This window comes from Aptenodytes patagonicus, chromosome 1 (genome assembly GCF_965638725.1).
Source record: "Aptenodytes patagonicus chromosome 1, bAptPat1.pri.cur, whole genome shotgun sequence".
In the NCBI taxonomy this organism is placed as follows: domain Eukaryota; kingdom Metazoa; phylum Chordata; class Aves; order Sphenisciformes; family Spheniscidae; genus Aptenodytes; species Aptenodytes patagonicus.
The window spans coordinates 100,208,836-100,230,665 of NC_134949.1; the positions used below are offsets into that span (position 1 = coordinate 100,208,836).

Here is a 21,830-nt window from a genome sequence, read left to right on the forward strand (position 1 = left end):
ATTGCCTCTTCCACCAGCAGGCAGGGTGTATTGCAGGTGAGGAAATAAAAGGAGAGGAACAAAGAAGTCACTGGATTTTAGGACAAGAGGTCTCTACTCACGCTCTTTCTCACTAACTTTACAGGCTTTGCCATGCCAGATAGTCAGTGTCAGCTCGGCCACCACCAGCTCCAGAGAAGGTGATGTACAAAGAACTTTGCTGAGCTGAGCCAGGTCTGTGTAAAAAGAAATGGTTGACATGAGAGCACAGAATAGGGCAGAAAGGGATTTTTTGTGTCTTGTTCTTCTATGAATATAAAAAGATTTTTAATTTTCTGCCATTGCTGGTCTGCCTGGAGTACTTTCCGTTTGCCTCTGTCTGCCCTGAGGTTACCTCTGGTCTTCATCTACTACTTCAGAGCTATCCTTTCCTTGCTCGGCTCTAGTTTCCTCCCTCTCTTCCAAAGAAGCAGCCCTCTTACTTTCCAGACCTTTTCACCATTTTCTTGTTTCTTCTTTAAGTTTCCCTAGCCCATTGAAGGAGCAGTAAAATTTGGATAAATATAGAACTTTCCGCCTCAGTAGACATGAGTTACAGGGCGAGCTAATATAATGTATCACTCAAGTCTCCCAAATGTCCCCTTTATTTTCATGAAATAAGGGCAGGAAGATGTCCCTGGGACTTCCCTGTTTTTGTCATTTTGATGGTACAGGGCATTTCTGGATAAATTTATTTTAAGTTGTGTAGTCCGCAGTTCTCTGGAGTTCTCTCTGAAATCCCCTCAACTATAGTGAAGGCAGGTGAGCACAGAAGACTTGCTAACACATTTTTTTAATAAAAAGAAAAACGTGTGAAGGGTGTAGGTATGTCAGCCTCAAACAACAAGTAGTAAGTTAGTCGCTGGAGACCTGTCCTGCTTTAGAGGGAACCCACTCTCTACTTGGAACAAAAAGGGAAAGGCTGGCAGAAGGAAGTTTAGGTGACTTGAGACCTACTCATTGGTCCGAGGAGATAGAAGAAAATGTTGAAAAAAGGTAGTAGTGGAGCTTGGGCTTTGGTTTGTTATTTGGCAGAGGAAGGGCTCCACTAAATCGGGCACAGTGGTGGAGAAGATGTCTCCAAGGACAGCTGTATCCAGCTGGAAGAGCCACTGCCCTGGCCCCCAGCCTCCAGCAACAGGTTAGACCTGATCTGGCGGGGGCAGTGGGGGCTTTCTTTTTTTACAGGTCAAAAGGCACTGGTTTGTGCACTGAGTTACTGAGAGCAGCAGAACAGGCATGGTTAACACATGGGTGAGCCTGAGATGACCCAGGAAAGGTGCAAATACCACCCCATTCCTTCAGGCAGTTTAATAGCAGTGCTCCAAATATTCCCACACATCTGTGTCTTAAATAAGAAAGGGTTTCTGGTTTTATGTGGGCTTTTGGCCACTACGTGGGCATCTTTGTCAATTAATTTTCGCAGGGGCTTGAAATTGTGCCAACTCTGATATCTTTCCCATGAGCAATGATGTTTTAAAACAGAAGACCTTGTAGGGCCTTGCAAGAGAAATATTACGATTGGTATGAATGACGTGAACACACGCGTGCGCATGTGTGTGTGTGAGAAAGCAGCTGAAGAAACAGCAAACACCGAATGTCCTGTATTTATTGCAAAGGATGCTGTGTCTAATTAATCAAATTGAGAAATGGGTTGTTTCTGTCAAGCCTGATAAAACTGCAACAGAGACAACTTGTCAGTGGAAGATCCTGTAGTCTAACAATGGGAAGATGGCAGCGAGACTGCCCTGTATCAGTTGTGCTGCCCCTTTTCCTCCCAGCCCAACAGGAAGGTAGCAGCGAAAGCAAAAGACCGCTCCCAATGATATAAAAGACATATCTCAAAATCAGTTTCTCTTCACCAATGAAGAGAAACCCAGAAGATCCTGGCCAGACCGTTTGAACATCTACAGCTTGTGAGTATGAAACTGGGCATAAAATCAACTTGCCTACAGATTTTGTATAATGAAATGACCTTCCCTTTCCATAAGATCTTCTATTGATTTTTTTTTTTTTTTTAAACTAATTTCCCTCAGCCTAACATCAGGAAAAAGGGTGGGTTTTGTTTAGCTGGACTGAGGATCCAGAAAAAAGGCAGAGCCTTGATCTAGTACTCAAAATTTTATTGCTGACTATTGCCAGGCTGGTGACCTGTTACCAGGAGGTTCGGGTTTACGCTGCTGATTTTCACAAGCAGCGCGATCATCCGTCCCGGAGAGCTGTTGGAACTAACTCTGTGCTTACAGCCTTCTCTGACTGAAACCTCGCTGCATCTCAGGGTTTCCCACGCTCTTGCTTTAAGCAAGTGGTGGTTTGGGTTTTTTTTTTATTTGTTCTTCCAAGATCAGTTCGTTAATTTGGTGCATATTAATAACCCTTGAGGGAAAGAGAAGACGGCGGGAGTGAGGGAAACCCTTTGCCGCCAATTCCAGGGCAGGAGTGAGGGAAACCCTTTGCCGCCAATTCCAGGGGCAGGAGGGGCCGGGAGATAATAAAACGCGTTCACAGCGTTAGTGCTGGATAAGTGACAAGCGCAAAGGGGATGAGCTAACCACAGGCTCCCGCTGCTGTATCGGCACGGCAACCTCTGACCGCGGCCCATCGCGGCGGGTTCCTTTCGATTGGGAGAGCAAACGCGCCGAGGGCACCGCCATCGGCGGGGCTGGGGGACGGGACTCGCTCCTGGGACTGCCGCGGCGGTGGCGGCGGGCGGTTCCGCCTATCCGAGGCCCTCGGGCACGTTTACTCCCTCCCTCCCTCCCTCCCCGCTTCCAGGTACTTGGCCGTGAGTAGCCATCCCTCTCGCCGCTTTCCCCGCTCCCGCTGGCCGCATTTACAGGTTTGAGGTGGACTTGGGGGGGGGGGGGGGGTAGGCAGTGGGTGTCCGGGCGGGGTGGGCGTGGGGCAGCCTGCGATCTCCGCAGGGCGGCGGGAGCCCGGCGGCGCTGAGAGCGGCACCCCGCCGGAAGGGTGGAAAGCTGGAGTAACCGCCGGGGCGGGGGGGGGGGGAGAGGCCGCCGCCCGCCGCTGCCGCCGCCCGCCGCCGCCCGCCGCTGCCGCCGCCGCCGCGCCCCTGCCGGGCTAGGTTTGGCCGCCGCCCGGGAAGGCGGGTAGCGGCTCCATGCGGCGGAGGCGCACCGGGCGCAGAAGCGGGTCCCGGCTGTTCCCAGGTGTTGGAGCGGGTGCCCGAGCCTTCCCCTGCCTTTTCTGACCGGGAGGATCCCCAAGGTGCCGGAGTGCAGCAGTTGCCTTCTGCAGCTTGGGTGAGGCCGGCAGTCAGCGGGGACGAGAGGCGCCGGGTCGTTATTGGAGCCGGCCGCCAGAAGTATAAAAGGTTTTTGAAAGTTGGAGAAGTTTTACCCAAGGTCGCGGAGGACTAGTGAAGCCAGCACAGGTGGCTGGATCGATGGCTCGGGAGACCTCTGAGGTGTGGTTTGGAAAGGTACAGCACAGTGAAGGATTTGCTCTTTACTTGCTCTGATCTTAGAAGCTTTTTCCCCCCCCCCTCCTTTATTTTTCCCCTGTAATATGCTAGATTGGACTTGTGAACTAAAGGGACTTTTTTTGTGACCAGTATAGCTACACAACAGCCTGGTTCCTCACTGTATGAAATCTTGTAGCTACACCGGCTGTGAGCAATGGCGTGTTAAGGACGTCAACGGGTATTAAAGCAGCGAGACAGAAGGTGGTTGTTGAAAACTGTGCTTTCCTGCAGGTGTGGCACATCTTTCACTGGTTTACAAACACTTTCATAACTTGAAATTTCTCTCTGGCTTGCTCTGCTGGCCCTTGATTTTTGCATGTTTTTAGGAATGTCTGTCTGAGCTTCTTAGAGCCATCCACACGTATCTGACTACATTGTATTATCTGGAAAAGTCATTATTTGTTGGCCTCGTTGCTGATGGTTTCTTGTTTCCGTATTATGCACATAAGAACTTGGTCTGTACTCACGCTTGGTAACTGCGGAGTTGTATCGGGAGTTGTTTTAGCACAGTGTGTTTAAAATTTAAAGGCAGGCTACTGGTTGTGTGCGTATGCGTTGTGTGCACAAGTTTGCTGGGAATTTGTTTCTTAAATAGAATTTTTTTTCTCCCTCTAATTCATTTATTTCTTCATCAGTCCTCCTTTTTTAAGCTGTATGATAACACAGAAAATGCTTTGCAGTTGATTGTCTCTTCTATTTTTTGCATGTTGTGAAAATCTTTTAAAAGTTGGGCTTTGCTTGTGTTCTTGACAGAAGACACTCTCAAGAAACGTCAGCTAGTTTTGCAGACATTGGCAAAAAACCTTAGGTGTAGGTGATGTGGGTTACAGAGGTATTTTGTGCGAAATAACGTTTCCACTTAAACACGACACCAGCTTCAGTTCCAGGCAGGTCTACTATTCAGTTGTATTGTGGCAATATTAACTCATTGAGGGAATGGGAAGCAAGTCAAAAGCTGTTCACTAGGGAAAGCAGCAACGCAACCTTATTTTTGCCCTTTTCCCACCTTGGAAATATATTTGTATGTAGCGGGTGCAGTATGCCCCAAAAGTTCCCTAATTCATGCAATTTTGGACAGATAGGGAGTGCTGAAGTCCTCAGAGAAGCTGCTTTCAACTTAACCCTTGATCTCACAAGCTAACCCTACCTCTCTCCCAGTGCCACAGCTAGTCCTGGACAACCAGTGCATCACACTTCTGGTGTATTAATGCCTTTCTAACTTCCATCGTGCAATTTTTTTCCCACCTTGACCGAAGCCCTTTCTGTGTTGTGTAATGAGACCTGTCAAAACTCGTCATCTGCCCCCAGAACTGTTTTTCTCACATGACAAAGCTGCATGTGAGGCTGCATTAACGTTTGCAGCCCAGAGATGTGATATCACCGGAAGATGATCTGTCATTGAGCCACCCATCTCTCCTCATCTTTTTTTAGGTGAAGCAGATTTTCCCTTCCAGAATGACTTTCCAAGCTCTGGTTTTGTGTCTGGCTTGTGCTGGGATTGGAAAGGCAAAAGGTAAGTTGAATTTCCTGAAATCTGCCTGAAAATGATTGGGGAACTGGTTTCTGATTCCTGAGGCTTCAACAGTCAGAGTAAGAGGCAAAAATAGGTGAAATACAGATTGCTGGTGCCATTTGACGTACGTTAGATAGCTGAGGCATAGACATGGAGCTGGCAGATGTGATGCAAGACCTCCTGGAGCAGCATTTGGAGATGGGAGGGACATGCAGCATCCCATATCTACAATGGCACTGGACACAATTGTTCACCTGAGTTCACAACTTCCCATAGTGGATCCTCCCCTCGGGAGCAAATCTCTCTTTTTCTTTCCCTCCCTCTCAAATGCGCTGCAAACTCTGAAGCTACATAGTCCAGAAATTCTCTTTAGCCCATTTTGCTGCTCAGTTCTCCGAGAATGGCTTGGTGTGCACTTCCCTTGTGCATTCAATCTTCCTCTAGCTTTTAGGAAACAAAAATTGAGTCTTTGCTGAGAATGAGAAGCCATGAGCTGATTTAATAAAACTGAAGTGGGAAGTCTGTAGGGATGGGTACAGAAATAGGGTATGTCTTTTTCTTTTAAACAGTTTAGAAGAAAGCCAGAGCCTCAGCCAGTGTAAATTCATGAAAGGCAGGTCCTGCTTGACCAACCTGATCTCCTTCTATGACCAGGTGACCCGCCTAGTGGATGAGGGAAAGGCTGTGGATGTGGTCTGCCTGGACTTCAGTAAGGCCTTTGACACCGTCTCCCACAGCATTCTCCTAGAGAAGCTGGCGGCTCATGGCTTAGACAGGTGTACTCTGCGCTGGGTCAAAAACTGGCTGGACGGCCGGGCCCAGAGAGTTGTGGTGAATGGAGTTACATCCAGTTGGCGGCCAGTCACGAGCGGTGTTCCCCAGGGCTCAGTTTTGGGGCCGGTCTTGTTCAATATCTTTATCGATGATCTGGATGAGGGGATCGAGTGCACCCTCAGTAAGTTTGCAGACGACACCAAGCTGGGCGGGAGTGTTGATCTGCTCGAGGGTAGGAAGGCTCTGCAGAGGGACCTGGACAGGCTGGATCGATGGGCCCAGACCAACTGTATGAGGTTCAACAAGGACAAGTGCTGGGTCCTGCACTTCGGCCACAACAACCCCATGCAGCGCTACAGGCTTGGGGAAGAATGGCTGGAAAGCTGCCCAGCAGAGAAGGACCTGGGGGTGTTGGTTGACAGCCGGCTGAACATGAGCCGGCAGTGTGCCCAGGTGGCCAAGAAGGCCAATGGCATCCTGGCCTGTATCAGAAATAGTGTGGCCAGCAGGAGTAGGGAAGCGTACTCGGCACTGGTGAGGCCGCACCTCGAATACTGTGTTCAGTTTTGGGCCCCTCACTACAAGAAGGACATCGAGGTGCTGGAGCGTGTCCAGAGAAGGGCAACGAGGCTGGTGAGGGGTCTGGAGAACAAGTCTTCTGAGGAGCGGCTGAGGGAACTGGGACTGTTTAGCCTGGAGAAAAGGAGGCTGAGGGGAGACCTCATCGCTCTCTACAACTGCCTGAAAGGAGGTTGTAGCGAGGTGGGTGTTGGTCTCTTCTCCCAAGTAACTAGCGATAGGACGAGAGGAAATGGCCTCAAGTTGCGCCAGGGGAGGTTTAGATTGGATGTAAGGAAAAATTTCTTTACTGAAAGAGTGGTGAAACATTGGAACAGGCTGCCCAGGGAAGTGGTGGAGTCCCCACCCCTGGAGGTATTTAAAAGACGAGTAGATGAGGCACTTAGGGACATGGTTTAGTGGACATGGTGGTGTTGGGTCGATGGTTGGACTCGATGATCTTAGAGGTCTTTTCCAACCTCTATGATTCTATGAAATCAACATAACTTCATTGATTTCTAGGAGGATGCAGGAGAAGGAATTTTTGGTGGGGGAAAACCGTAGAAACAATGTGTAATTGATGGAATTGTTGTGTCTGTGGGTGATCCAGGCCTTAGAATCAGCATTAGGCTTCTGAGTATGTGTGATATCTGCCCATTTCGCTAACTATTTCATGTCATTGCAGTGGTTCCGCAGCCTGAACACAGAAACGTGAAGGTGGGCGACAATGTGACTCTCAGCTGTGCCCTGACAGAACCCAAGGATGTTCTGCAAGTGACATGGCAAAAGGACTCTGAAAAATCACACAATAATATAGCTACATACAGTACCATAAAAGGATTAAAGATTCACGAGCCCTATCAAGACCGAATGAATTTCACAAGTCTGGTACTCAATGAGACAAACATCACTTTTTGGGACACTAGAATGGATGATTCAGGGTGTTACACGTGTCTCTTCAATGCCTTCCCTTTCGGCTCCTTCTCAGGACGTACCTGCCTGAGTGTCTTTGGTGAGGTTCTCTGCAGGGATATGTCTCTAGTGGAAAAAGAGGTGTTTTCTCACCCACAGCATTTCCTTGAGTGGACTCAGGAACTGCAGTGGTAGGAACATCCCTCAGTGGAACATGGTGTAGAAACAGAGTGTTACTGCTGTGAGCAAGACTCTGTGGGGTCATATTCAAGCCTGTTGTGGTGTTTTTGCTCTGGGCTATCCTTGTTTGTCATTCTGTGAGTAGCAGCTAAAAAGCAAGGAGTGGGATCTTTCTTTGTAAGCCCCTGAGCAGTCCCAGCTGGAACTTGGGCAAACCAACGTTGCCTGTTGCAGTTTCCTCTTGGTGCCAGGTGCAACCCCAGTGCTGTGAGCTGCTGTGCCGAACCCTACCATTGATAGGCAATTAGCAGATAGGAGAACAGCACGGACCAAGAAATGGTTTTAGTTTAACAGATTATTTTAAAACATGGGATTTCAGGTTGAGTGAAACCTTTGGGGTATGTAACTTCAGTATAAGGGAAGAGTATTGAATCATGGGGGGGACCTGACCCAATGAACTCTTCTTGCATTCCTGTGCCGTGGGGCTCAGTGCGAATCCATTAAGCTTTGCTCTGACTGATAATGATTAAACTGCTATTACTGCTTATGACCAGGTGCTCATTGTAGTGATGGATTGTCTCATTTGTGTATTGGAAGGTCTCAATGCATCTGTCCGTTACAACATTTCCGAAGGTCATTTGATAGCCATCTGTAATGCTGTTGGCCTCCCAGAGCCCACCATCACCTGGAACAACTTGTTCAATTCTACTCCTACACAGGAGACGGTCAGACACACCAATGGGATGGTGTCCATCACCAGTAAACTGGAGATCTACAACACTCAGAGTGTCGGTGCGCAGGACTTGACCTGCAGAGTAAGCAACACAAATGAAAAAATGGAATTGCCTGTGAAAATGAAAGGAGGTGGGTGAATGATACAAGCTACTTGGTAGCATTCTCTTGGCCTCCGTGTTTTGCAATAGCATGTTTGGATAGGAATCTCCTGGGAAGAGGAGGGAGTGAAATGTGTTTGTGCCAAGGAAGAAGAAAGGAAATCCTACTTTGCGTTCATTGCTGTCTTTAAGAGGATAACATACTGGGGCCCTCTCCAAGAGGGGAAAAAAGCCAAACTAGTCAGCTAGGGAGCTATGGGTTTTAGAGGCAGCATGTGTTTTGCAGCAAGACGAACTTCAGTTTTCACGGAGACCTTCATAGTTTCTTTGACAGTCCAAAGATAGATATAAATATTTGTCACCTGGTATCTCTCTAGATGAAGTAAAAACTCTGTGGGTCACTAAATGAACACTGAAGTGGAAGTTCTGAAATTAATAACAAACTATTTCTGAACAACAATTAACCAAGTGTTTCAGTCAAACTTACTACATGTTTTGGTACAGTTAAACTGTGTATTATGTTTTAGTTTCTGACATTTTTGCTAAGACGTGCACATTGCAGGAATGGTCAGGGAGGAATAGTATTTTTGGGGAGACAGGAAGGTGGTCAGTTGAAGATACTTACACTAGTTTTATGGGGAAATCTTAAATACATCAATATAACATCTGAATACCTTGTAGGGCTGATTTATTTCTTCTTCCAACGTTCTGTTCTGCTGGAAAGACTTTCACCCTAGTTCCATAGATGAGAAACAGAAACATTAAAAGCTAAAGTACCATTCTCCGTTCACACAGGAACATTGACTTAGGTGATTTAAAATTCACGTCTCCAAATTCAGAGCCTTAAAAGGAAGACCACCTGGAAATTAGGAAGACAGGAAAAGCAGTTTGGGATTGTGGGTTAATTCCCAAATTACGTGCTCAAGAAGTGATTGTTATAGGAATAATAGTAAAGAGTAAAATCTGACTTTTACTATCTTATCTCTAAAAGTTCAAAAGCAAATTAGGTCTTAATTCTGAGTGACACTAATTGAAAAAGCACAGTAAATCTTTTTGTCCTGTCTCAAATGCAATATTCTTTTGTTTTGGCCTTTTGAAAAGGAAATGTGTATCTCAGAAAGCAGGAAACTAAGACTGTTGTTATTCCTTGCTAAGAGAATGAAAAATCAGCTAATAGCTTGTTGTTTTAACAATCTTATATTTTAGAGAAAGAGAAAATCAAATGAATAGTTCAACCTAGCTTTGTTAAAAGACATGATAGTTTTGGCTTGATTCAAATAAATTTTAATTCAGAAAGCTTTCCAGCTAACATCAGTGAGCATTGAAATGAGCCTTTGTATTATCATTTTGATTAATGGCAGTCAAATGAAGTGAGTAATATCTAACCAGGGAGGGACATTTATGCTCAGATGTTGGGTAGAGCTACTTGCAGGCATCAAAACATAGCCTGTCTTCTTTTCTGAAAGTTAATTTAGCCTTTGCAACAGTGATAAGTGTTTAACGGTAAAAGGAATAACTTTTCTTTTACAAACAAAAGACTCACATTCTGGATGAACAAAAAAACTCTTCAGAAAGTGTCAAGACTTGTATAAAGTTCTGCTTATGTACGCGTGCCAACTATTGTATCAGGTATGGAAATGACAGTTTTCTTTGCCATGGATGAACATGAGCACATCTTTTCTTCACAAAGCGTTTTCTGTGGGCAAGTAGGTTTGTCTTTGAAGATACACACGTTCACTCTCTCTTTTGAGCAATTGCTGCTTTCATGTAGCTTAGCAATAACTTTCACAATCTCGATGAGGAACCATTGTCATTAATCAGACATCCTCCTGGCATTTTTTGCTCTTTTTCCTATATAAACCAGCTTAGTTTGGTGTCTTTTTTGTTGTTTTGTTTTCACAGAAGAGGGATCCTCGTTGCTTTGGCTGATGATTATTGTGGGGATTTTAATTGTCATCATAGTTCTGATTCTGATCACGCTGTGGTGGAGGAAGAGGATATGCAGGAGGGGTTGAAGTGGTGAGTCACTGATACATGGAAACCAACGGTTTCCGTGGAGCCCATTATAAGGTCTTGGTCATCTGCAGAGAAGAATGAGACTTTGTTGAGATACCATTAGGCGGTATGAGACTGTCATATTGGACAAGTAAACTTTATAATAATGTGTTTACAGTTATTAGAGATTGCCTCAGTTGCATGTAATTTTAAGAGCTGTTTTCCCACTGCTACTGCCAAGGGACAATACAAGTCTACAGATTGTGAGGGGAGGATCCAAGCAGAGCAGGACATGCTGCTCGTGGTTTGCTTTCAGGCAGAAGGCTCAGCAAAAGTAATTCACTGGTCTTTTGCGTTTTCATGGAGGGCCACAAAAGTGTCGAGTGTAACTATGCTCAGAGAATTTTTGGCAGAAGAGGTATGTTGGAGAGAAACCTGCTCGTGCAGAGTGACGTGCCCTCAAGGGAAGGGCTTTCTCCTGGTCACAGCACCCTCTTTGTATTTTTAAGACAAACAGTGTAATATGATGGAGAAGTGCACCCAAACTTGGCATATGAGTCTGCTTCCTAATGATGAATTAAGGAGAAATTGCAGTCAGTGTAATGTCCTTGTATGTGTGATGACCTGATCATGGATTAACTCAACCTTCTAGTCTTAATTACTAATAACAGAGTGAAAGGAAAAAAAATAGAAGAGGGGGGAGGCATTAGGCTTCAGAAATCACAGAAATTTGATGGTCATTGGTAGTTTCATTCTTGCTTAACTAGACCAAAATGCTGCATCTGGCTTTAAATTCTACTAATATGTTTAGAAACACCAGCACGCATTAACTCAGTTCCTGAATATTTAGTTGCTTCATGATGATAATATGATATAAGGTAAAGAAGTGTTTCCAGAAGTATCAGACCTGTCTATTGTGAACTTAGACCTACAGCATCTACTGTTAAGAGGGGTTGATTTAGTAAATCTGCTACTGTCAGAGGCACAAAAGTCTTCACTGAGAAGAAAGAGAAATGAACACTTCTTACACCCCAAATGTAACTTCTTAATTATAAAATGTATGTGAGCTTTCCATTGATCCTATAAAAAATTCAGAAGAGAAAATTTCTGTCGAATTTTCAGACCAACCTGGAAGTTAAAGGGCAAGGAGTTGGTTCTTAATTTTTTTTTTTTAAGGGATCAGAAGAAAAAGGTGAAATGCTCAAAAGAAAGATGTATCTTTATTTAGAACAACCATTCCAAACACAGAGGAGCTTGTACTAAGCAGACCTTGAAGGAGAGACCTTGAGGCAGAGGTGACCTGGCAGAGGTCTGGGATCACCTGCTAGAGCAGACCAGAGAGTGACCAGGCAAAGAGAGCGCTAAAAAGTGCAGGTGCTGCCTTGCAGAGTTTCAAAGCCCCTTCGTTGCATGCCAGATGAGGAGAAACCACACTGGGATGCTGTGACTGCACTGGTGCCTGAAGCAGGAGCAGGGTCAGTCAGTGAAACGTTGCTTGACAAGACTAGGTTGTTCATGTTTAGACTAGGCTGAGGATGTTAACATACCTCCTGGCACAATTCTGGCCCTTGGATATTAGCGGTTCCCCAGGCAATGCCTGTATGTGTTTCCAGCGATAGCTTATAACAGGACCATCCCCGGCAGGCAGTACGGCTAGCTTCACAGCAGGTTTCCTGTGCCCTACGCCACCCGCTAGGTATCAGGCTTGGAACCCTCAAGCCATTTCACGCATCCCTGTGCCACGTCGTGGGTCATGCAAGACACGATTTCTTGCTGCGGAGACACCGCTGTGATGCACAACAACAGAGCCTACACATTATTTTGGAAACTTTGAACAGAGCCCCCTCCTCCGCCTTGTGAGGAAAGCATAAGACACAGAAAAGTATAATATGTTCAAGCTGAAAGCACCGTGCCCCTTCTTCCTTAGCTAGTGGCTCAGAGCTTGAAGCGTCCCTGTGTCAGCAATCGGAGTGGAGTCTCACGCCCCGCTGCCTGGGGGGACATCTGGATTCCTGGCCCCACGCGTGCGCCAGCGTGTCACAGGGTCGAGACTTCATGTAAATACCTGTTCACCGGGGCAGGTATTTACAGGGGGTAAATCAGACGAGCAGTGTTTAGCAGTGGATCTAAGTTTGTTGTATTAGAGTTTATCAACAAAAGCAGATTTGAGGGACTTCAATTGTTTGTGTTCCTTCCCATTTATCAGGGGTTTTGATTAACAGTGTTGCCAGGATGTGACTTCTGCAGTGGGCTTGTAAATTGTTCAGTCTCTGTTCTTTAAGTGTAGTCTAGTTTTTATCAGTCTCAGTCTGTATCTTTTCCGTTGCTTTTCCATCTTGAGTTTTGAAAATGTAATGCGCTGACCTGGATCCTTTTTGCATAAAGGCGGCATTACTTTATCCAGAGTAATTTTGACCAGCTGATCTTATTCCTTCGTACAGTGACCAGCTTAGGGAAATGTGTAGTCTATCATCTTCCTAATGTACATCTGTTTCCCTGAAGGCCCCATTAATTAGTTTGTTGTAAAACTCCAATATTGGTGCAGCTTGACCACTCTGTCACCATCTGATATTTTTTTTTTTTTTTTTTTTTTTTTTTTTTTTTTTTTTTTTTCCCTCTGGATGGCCTTGCCTGCCTGTTGCTAAGTTACTTACAATTTACCTTGTATATGATTCCACTGTCACTTTCCCGGCCAAATCCTTAGAATGCCAATACCTGTGGAGCTACAGTAATTTTTAACGCTATGTTTAGAGTGCATTACCACTCCACAAATACCACATTGTAATGAGGAAATCCCCTACACATCCTTAGCTCCCCTCTGAGCAGCACACTGTGGACCCTAGTCTGTTTTTGTGGTGATTTGTTTTTGCCCCGATCATCTGGGAAATATGTGTATGCTCTTTAAAGCATTGGTTGCAGTCTATTCACCCAAAAGAGAATAACATCTTGCAGAAAGTCCTTTTCTGGTTTTATCCTCTACTATCCTCAGATTGTGTTGGAACGAGGAGCAGCGCCTACGTATATATTTCCGGATGCGCTTTTTGTAACAGGACAATAGAGAGCTAATAGCGCTGGCTGGAGGATACCAATGTCTGAGGCCATTATCTGGGGCTTCACTTCTTTTCATTCTGCACTAGATAACAAGCGAAGCCTTTCCAGTCTTGTCAAGATGCCTGGTTTTTAAAGTAAAATAACAGCTTTTTATCTGGGTGCCTGGGGACCCTTCTCCGTCAAAGTTTCTTCTCTTCTGTTTCTGCTGTTGAGAGTATGGCTGGGTTTTGCTTTGCTTTTATTTTTGTTGTTTCCCTCCTCTCCATGGTAGACGCTTGGGAATCAGATGAAGAGCTGGGGCTCAAAGCTGATGTCCCATCCCTCAGGCATTTGCCTTGTGTACCAGATACAGAGCATACATACGTTTTGGTTCTCCCTGAAAACATGCCAAGTGAAGTGTCTTCACAACGTTTGGCAAAAAGTCACTTGTTTGGAAACAAACCGAGCAGCCTTTGTGGCGAAACCTGATGCAAAAGCTATGGAAAACTCACATCTTCATCCTCTGCCAGGCAGAGAGGCAAACCTAGACGTGCCTATCACTTGGTTTAAGTGCGATGAGCAGGCTGCAATGAATCACCAGACATAACTTCATCCATGCTGGAAGTTTCTTAGTGCTACTCTTCTGGTAAAAAGTTACACCGTTTCCTACCTGGCTCAACTAATAGAGCTTAACTGTAGACCACACCGATGTAAAGCAGTCCAGTTAACAAGCCAAGTGCCTGGATTGAAGCAAAATGAAGGCTATTAGTCTGAATAAATGTCTGTGACTTACCTATCGCGTACATGTCTCAACCTGAATGCTTTCCACAGCATCAGTTATTTATTTCAAGGCTTGAAGGATACTCATATTTCAGCCTGGCCAGTTAAAAAGCTTTATAGTCAGTTCTCAGGACTTAGCGGTCAGCAGGGGGATAAAATTCCACACAAACAGTTTTCTGGAGGCTTGTGGTTGTCTGTGAGGAAGAGCTATTTCACAAATGGATATAAAGACCAGCATGTTTTGTTTTGTTTTGTTTTAAGCATTGGTATGGTGATCTCTCTTGGGTAGCTTATGCATGTTTTGCCATGTGGAAAGCTTTAGAAATGGTCAAATAGTATATTTGTGTTTAAAAAGCTATAACAACAGGACAAAAAATTCTTGGAGCTTGTTATTGAATAGATATGATGCGACCTAAGAAAGCTGAGCAGATTAGGTGAACCTGGAAGAAGAAAACTTGAAGAGTCGTAGGAGAAGAGACTAGGTCAGATCAAAAAATCCATTCTGCAGAAAGCACCAACATAGCAATGGGTTTTTCCTGTTTGGAAATTGAAACATTCAGGTTTTCCTTCAAGAGGAAATTTTACAGAACTTAGATTAAGCAGCATTAAATTCTTTGTTTCAAGATGTTTGTGTCTGAATACAGCCAACTAACTGTATTTCAAAGAGATGCTGAACCTCAGTGCACCTCGACTGTTACACAAACGCTATAAACCAGATTGAAAATACCTCTTTGTTACCAGCTAGAGATCACTTAATAGCTTGAGTAGGAATTTAAGACGCCCTGATGATTGTTTTTTGAAGTTTGGAAGTTGCTACAAATAATACAGGTTTAGGTCTGTTAAGCTGCAAATAGCAACTTGGCTGATCAGCTGTAATATGTAGGTATTAGAAACCTAAATTTTGGTGGCCAAAGATGTCCTAAAAGGTTGGGAAATATGGAAGTCTTGTGCAGGAGATTCCAGTTATTTGGGAAACTTTACAAGAACCAGTGCTTGCACACACTTTCCATTGCTTTGTTTATAGTAAAGATAGGAATTCTTTCTGGAAAAGCCATTATAGCAGTATCCTCTAGTGTTTATGCCGTCTGGGGAAGGCTGTGTTTCTGAGCTTTGGCTTAAAAATTATGGCAATTCTTATTTTATCTGCATGACTTGGCTTGTTTCTTCAGTGGATTTGCTTTGACATACAGCTGTTTTTCTTAATAGTGAGAGACTAGATAGTTGAGAACAATATAGTAGCAACTCGGTTTTAGGAGACTTTTCAGAATAATTTTTCCTGAAGTGACAGCTAAATAACAGCCCTTCAGATGATAAACTCGGGACATAATTGTCATGAGGCAGATGGATATAATACACCCTGCTCACGGAGGAACGGGTCTCTGGCCATCGTGTCTCAGCTGGAGAGGCTCATTTTAGAATCGCCTTGGTTTCCTCTCAAGTGTGGCTTTATCATGAGTAGGAGATTATATTTGTCCTATTTTGAATTCCCCAAAATAGCAAAAATATGCAGTGGTGTAAGTGAGAGTTGTTTTGCTTACAACAGCCTCATTCCTTTACCCTTCTTAACACTACACCAAAAAAACCCCGCCCAAAAACCAAAAAACCACAGCGTAAAAACGTTGTAGCCAAACAGACCTAAACAGAGCTAATGAGGGGAGAAAGGAAAAAAAAAAAAAAGAAAGAAAAAAAACCAAAACCCCAAACCCATACAAAAATGTCAGCGGAGGGGTAATTCTGCTGTCAGGCTGCCCATCAGGTTTCCCGCAGACACAAATATTTTGCAACCCAAATGAAGATGTTTTCTTGGTTTAATCACACGCTGCTTCCAGACAACTCCTGTTCCCTAGTAAGTCACTTAATTTTCTGTTCACAGAAACGTGTCTGGCAGTACCCTTCGGTCTGCATCGCATATGTAGAAAGCATGGGCGCTCTTTCCACGCTTTCCACGATTTAGTGCTACCTGTTTTCATTGCGAGGGACGGGGATGGCTGGCGCTTTGTTCGTTTTCCCATCGTGTTTTCCCCCAGCATGCTTCGCTGGTGAAAGCATGTTCCTCGTCCCGCTCTCCATTGCGGAGAAGACCTGGGAGAAGGAGTAGCAGAGGAGGAAGGAGGGAAAGGTGCATGGATGCATTCAGGTCTCCTGGGGCACGGCTGGGTTTTTTGTCTGGAAGGATGAAATAAAACCTGTTTGCCACCGACAGGATTAAAGTAGCGGCGTAGGAACATCTCGGAGCTTGTCCTGCCCATCTAAAGGAGAGGTTTCAAAGTACAGGCTACTGAAAACAGCGCCCTTTCTTTGCAGACAGGGAGGCCTTTACTATGTGTGATTAACACAGTTTTTATCCTGTGCATCATATCTGTGCTGCCATTTCATTATGAAGTAATTTTCTCGTTCTTCATTCTCATTTTCATTGCGACAATAGGGCTTTGTATATAACCAGAAAATAAAATGGCTGGCAGCTGAAAGGGAGAAAAAATAGCACTCCTGTGATATATGAATAGTTGCCTCGCTGCTTCGGTTTCTCATTTACTTCCTTCGTGAGAATTATTTATGTGCTTGATTCCAAAATATTTTTCCTTTGCAAAATACTTCGGCTCTATGCAGGGCTATTAGATAAGGAGATGGAAACCTTTTTCTTACTCTTCTACACAAAAAGTAAGAATGCCATATATTTTATTATTTTTTTTCAAAGCCACGTAAAGGTAGTGTCATAAATTGGGTCTCAAACATCAGAATGACGTTCTGAAATATCAAACTATTTATATATTCAATAAATAAACTTATTTGTGTATTACCAGCCAGGAAAATTGGTTTGCTTTTCTAGTTTATAAATCCATTTAGGGTTTTGTATATTCCTTATCTCACCGTTATATTCTGAATTCTGCAGTGTGTGTGGTTTCCAGAATTAAAAAAAATGTTTGGTTTAGTAATAGGTACATAGTAAGTTGTTGGGTTTTTTTTTTCAAATTCACGTAATCTTGTCTTCAGATCAATTTTTTTAAAATCTGAAATATTGTTTGAACATGTGTTAATGGTCTTAGTTTAATGAAAACAAAGAACAGTGTAATAACATTTCTGATTCATTTGATATTGTATTAGTAGGAAATGAAGAATGCCTTTTTTCTTTTTTTTCTTTTTTATTTCTTTTTTTTTCCCCCCAGTAAATCATTCTTGTTATATGCAAATAGATTAATATTAATTCTGAAAATTTGTCGTGTCATATTCTGTGTCTCTTGTTTGGAGATGCCTTCTTATTTTTTTTCTACTGTTTAAATGTGCAGTAGAGCTTTGCACTCGGCTGCCAATTTCTACATTCAAAAAGGGGCATTACAATTGTCCAGTTACTTTCAAGGTACCTTATCAAATTTTCAGGAGATGCAAGCAAGTGAATCTCAAGCTGTGCTTACGTTGAGGCAGAGGGTGAGGTTATGGGGCGTGCTGTGTAGCGGTAGTCCAGATGGCCACGATCAGCTTAAGGGCTGGCTGATGGTGCTGTGCAGCACGAGCAGTGCCACGACATGCCTGCTACTCCAGTGTTTACCTGAGGGCAGGAACAGCTTTTAAGCTGATCTTTCCAAATTTCCACCATGCGTGTTACGGTAGGATGTGCAAACTTCATCCTGATGTGTGTGTAGATCTCCTCCAGGTTTCTGAGGAGGGCTGGCTGCTGTTTAAAGCGATAGGAAAGTGAAGGGCAGAATAACCAGCCAGCTGGCTGAAGGCAAGACACCGCACGTCCCCAGGGAGTGCTCCAAATACGGGTAGGGCAAAGGCTAATAGTCTCTTTGGCCCATTGTCTCTAGGCACTGTGATCAGAGCTGTAGAGTGATTTTAGAATAATTTTAGGGTGGGAAGACAGTCTTTGGGGAGGGGGAGGCAAAAAAATCTAGCAGTTGCTTTTTATAGAGTACTGTAAGCGGGACTGGTATTTAAATCTTGGTGATTGAAATCACCAGGCAAGAAGCTTTGATTTAAATCTTCCAATGTAATTCTGTTTTCTCCTTCTGTGTTTTCATTAGTTTACTTAAAAATAAATGTTTGTGGTTGTACTGTAATAACTGCAGCAATCATAAACTGAAATTCACATGTAAATTGGTGTCTTGTGTAATATAAATCACCTGGGTTTTAAAACATCTTTTTCAATAGTGTACTCCCCTCTACACTGGTAATGTCTTTTGGCAGCTACAGCTGAGTGGGATCACTTGGCTTCCCCCCAAGGCAAAACGGTTCGTAAGCCAGCACCTGCCCTTCTGCTGGTAGTAAATGGCTTTGAATGGGGTGTTGGCGAGCTGCATAGTTTATCCCCACCCAAGGAGAAAACACTGTTGCATAGTGTGTAGCATGACATTTTCATAACTGTTGTTTTCAGGCTTTCTCATAAGTATGCTCCCAAAGGAATTTCTGTTGCTTAAGGAGAAAAGGGGAGGGGGAAAAAAAGATATTTTTTTCCCACCAGTTTTAAGACTGTTCCTCCTTGGAGCATAACAAAATAGTGAGGGGGCTGAACATCCTTCAGGGTATCCCTTTTGAGAAGTCTGGGGGGGATGTTGTCAGCGTGGGGCAAGCTGGATGGAGTGAGCACTGACCGCTGGGAGCGGTGCTGCCTGTGGCTCTGCAGGCATCTCCTGCAGTGCTCGGGGCAAGCAGTCCTGGGCTCAGGTATTCTGGGTTTAGGCACAGATCCTTCTATGTAACGACACTTTATGTGGCAGGCATGCGTCTGTGCTGTTAAAGATAAGGTAGTTTCTTAAATTTAAGGTAAGGTATCATCTGTAGCGAACAAAGGAAGCAAGGGGGAACACAGGCTGAAGTCTGTTTCGTTGTGTTTTAGGAAGATGTGCGACTCGTACAGCAGGGAAGGCCCTACGGTTGTCCACCAAAGGGCAGTTTTGTGACTGTTCCTCCTCACTTTCCCCACTGTGCATTTCTCTCCCCCCGCCCCAACAGCAACCACACTGCTCAGCAAGACCTGAGGCAGCAACGCAATGGCCACAGTTCATCCTTTTTCCTGTTTTCTCTTTGTTTTCTAGGATCCTAGAGGATTTCCATTCACCTACCAGATCATTACAGTCCAGCAGCCTGAAGTTAACACTACAAGCAGTGACTTGACTGGCTGGAAAGAAACAGCAATAAAAGGGAAATACATCACATACACTACCCTATCTAGACGCTGAGTTGATCACTGAAAAGACTAGTGCAATGTTTGTTATCCGGTCTAGACGCTTAATCATAAAAAGTAGGACCAGAGGGACCACTTAGTCTGCTCCTTTGCTGCCAAGCAGAATCTACTTTGCTCGTGCCACTGTTGGTACTGCTAGTGTGCAAAATATATTTTCCTTCTTCCAGCCGAGTTTTGAAAACATCCATGATGGAGGCTCTGCAAGCTCTCTGAGGATCCTCTTCCAGTGCCTAATTGCTCTCGCAGTAAAGAGGGGTTTAATTTTTACCAACATCTGTCTGCAATTTCACTTGCAGCAACTCTCCGTTCATCGCCCTCTTCCTGGCATCTGGTTTTCCTTCTCTTACCCGGCTGATCCAACTCCTTTTCCGCAGTGAACGTCTGAATGTGCCAATGACTATTGGCTAACTCTCTCTGGAGAGACCTGCTGGGACTCAAAACCACAGGACTCAAACCACACCAAATCTGCCAAAATTATTGGGGAAGAGCAATAGGGCTCCAAGCAGGTGACAGATTAAGAGTTATAAGTAATTTATTTTATTTGGCTTTTCTTTCTAATCCTGGGGTGGTTTTTTTAATGTATAAGTGAGGAGGAGATGGAGGCAAAGCCCAGTAGTGGAAGTATTGGCATCCCCATCTTTCCTTTCCTTTCTGTTTTGCTGTTGTTCTCTCTGGGTTTTTTTCTGAAACAACTCTGTTAATACCCCAGCCCAGCCCTTTCTCAGCCGTCAAAATGCACGGACTAGGTTTGTCGATAGTTCTTATGGTTATGTTTTGCATGTTCGGAATAGTCTCCCTGTCTTCGTCCTGTTTTGTTGTGTCTTTTTAAAAACAGACAAATCGCTCTGCTGGCCAAAAGCTATTATTCCATACTTGGACCTTGTTGTGTGGGATGTTACACCCTGAGCTAACTATCGTGTGTCACTGCTGTGAATGTAATGGTATCAGTGGGGAATTTTACAGAGGCAGAGTTTACTGCTTTGTCATGTTTTTGGTAGCAGAGAAAGACGCTGCACTACTCTTACAAGCTGGGACTTAACTCTCCTCCTGCCCCGGGTAGGATTGGAGCCCCTCTCCCCCCCACCACCCCCGGTTGCTCCTCGCTGCCTGCCCAAGCCTGCTGATCTGGCCGTTTCCAGGCTTAATGCTCCAGTTGCCTGTCCCCCCCACTTGCTGTGCGGCAGCAGGCTGCTTGTGAGAGCAGAGCGCTCCCGGGCATTGCCTTGCAGCTCATCGTACCTGTGAGGGGTGGGAGTCTCGGCGTGCCCTCTGCCTGCCAGCGCCTCGCCAGGGCTCTGCCTGCTTCACGGGGTGAAGGCTGCTAAAAACAAGCCTACCTCTGGGCGTACTGACTTCGTGGCCTGTTTTACTGATGGAATAGACGGACGGGAGGACTCTGGTGACTTTTGTTCTGCTGACGGGTGCTAATGTTTAAGGTGTTTCTCAGTCTTCCTTCTGTATGAATATTTGTCATCATATTGGGATCACTACCAGTATCCTCTTGTCTTTTGGGTTCGATTAGCATTTGTTTGTGCATCTGAAATATTTCATCTTACTAAGTGCGTAGCATTTTGGATTGTGCTTTTTATGTCATATGTTTACCAAGACTACAAACTGTCAATCTAAAAAATCAACAGAGAAGATTTAGCAGATGCAAGACTTAAACTAAGTGTTCAGAACCAGTATTTTGTTGGTTCCAGAGCAGCAGCCTCTCTAGAGTCTGGCAAAAAGCTGTGTGTGTGTGCATGTTTGCGTGTGTTACTGAGGACGTGAGGGGTGATGTTTGCTGTTACTGTTGTAGGTGCAATATGAATTATTTATTTATATATTTCACTTTTTCTAATTTAAAAAAAAAAAATCTGATCCAGCCAAAACACCAACTGGTCCATTATTTTTTTTTTTCCTGCTTGTTTGGGATACCAGCGACACTTCATTGCAAGTTGGGCTTTTTTGTAGTTTTGATTTACATTTTGCTTCCTTTCTGTATAGAAAGTGGGACTTCAGGGGGTTTTTAAGGTGTTTTGGTTTTGGGGTGGTTTGGTTTTTGGGGGTTTTTTGGTGTTTGTTTTTTTCAAAAAAAAATTTTGAGCAAAATTTAGAGAAGTATTTTTGACCACAGCAGCTGCGGTTTACTTCAGATTTGAAAATAACTTCAGTCAATCAAAAAGTTGTTTTATATTTCTAGAGGTTTTGTGTGTGTTGTGTTCATTGCTTAATTATTCTTTATCTGAAGTTACATGCTCTGCTGATGCATTGACTGTGCTGTTTTCTGTATTTGCCTTTGCTGAAAAGAAGCCAAATAAAGCAACTTTGAACATAAGGCTGCATGATTCCTTTCATTTGTAGCACACTGCTTGTGAGCTTTTATAAATCGATGAGAGAAGCATCACGCATGAGGTCTAAGTGCATGAATAATTCCTTTGGGAAAGGCAGTAGTGACCTGCTGTATTCTTTAAGACATATGACCTTTTGAGGTGAATTGTGAAACCACAGTAATTTTTGTTTGTCATGGCATCAGCTTGCACTTTTCTTCTTAACAGATGTGACAGTGAGAAACTTGGATCTAGTTAA

General features: G+C 44.2%; 1 protein-coding gene across 2 annotated transcripts; it reads left to right on the forward strand.

Moving 5' to 3' along the window:
- Positions 1-1,917: 1,917 nt before the first annotated feature.
- On the forward strand, positions 1,918-21,573 carry LOC143166416 (OX-2 membrane glycoprotein-like). Of its 2 annotated transcripts, XM_076350774.1 has the most exons (7): positions 1,918-1,934; positions 2,794-2,857; positions 4,934-5,015; positions 7,033-7,359; positions 8,037-8,303; positions 10,175-10,291; positions 19,111-21,573. In XM_076350774.1, the coding sequence occupies exons 3-6, from the start codon at positions 4,958-4,960 to the stop codon at positions 10,285-10,287; spliced, it is 765 nt and encodes a 254-aa protein (XP_076206889.1). In that variant the 5' UTR covers positions 1,918-1,934; positions 2,794-2,857; positions 4,934-4,957; the 3' UTR covers positions 10,288-10,291; positions 19,111-21,573. The 2 variants fall into 2 exon arrangements, with proteins under 2 accessions (XP_076206889.1, XP_076206880.1); XM_076350765.1 differs by lacking the exons at positions 1,918-1,934; positions 2,794-2,857 and adding an exon at positions 3,411-3,460.
- Positions 21,574-21,830: the final 257 nt, after the last annotated feature.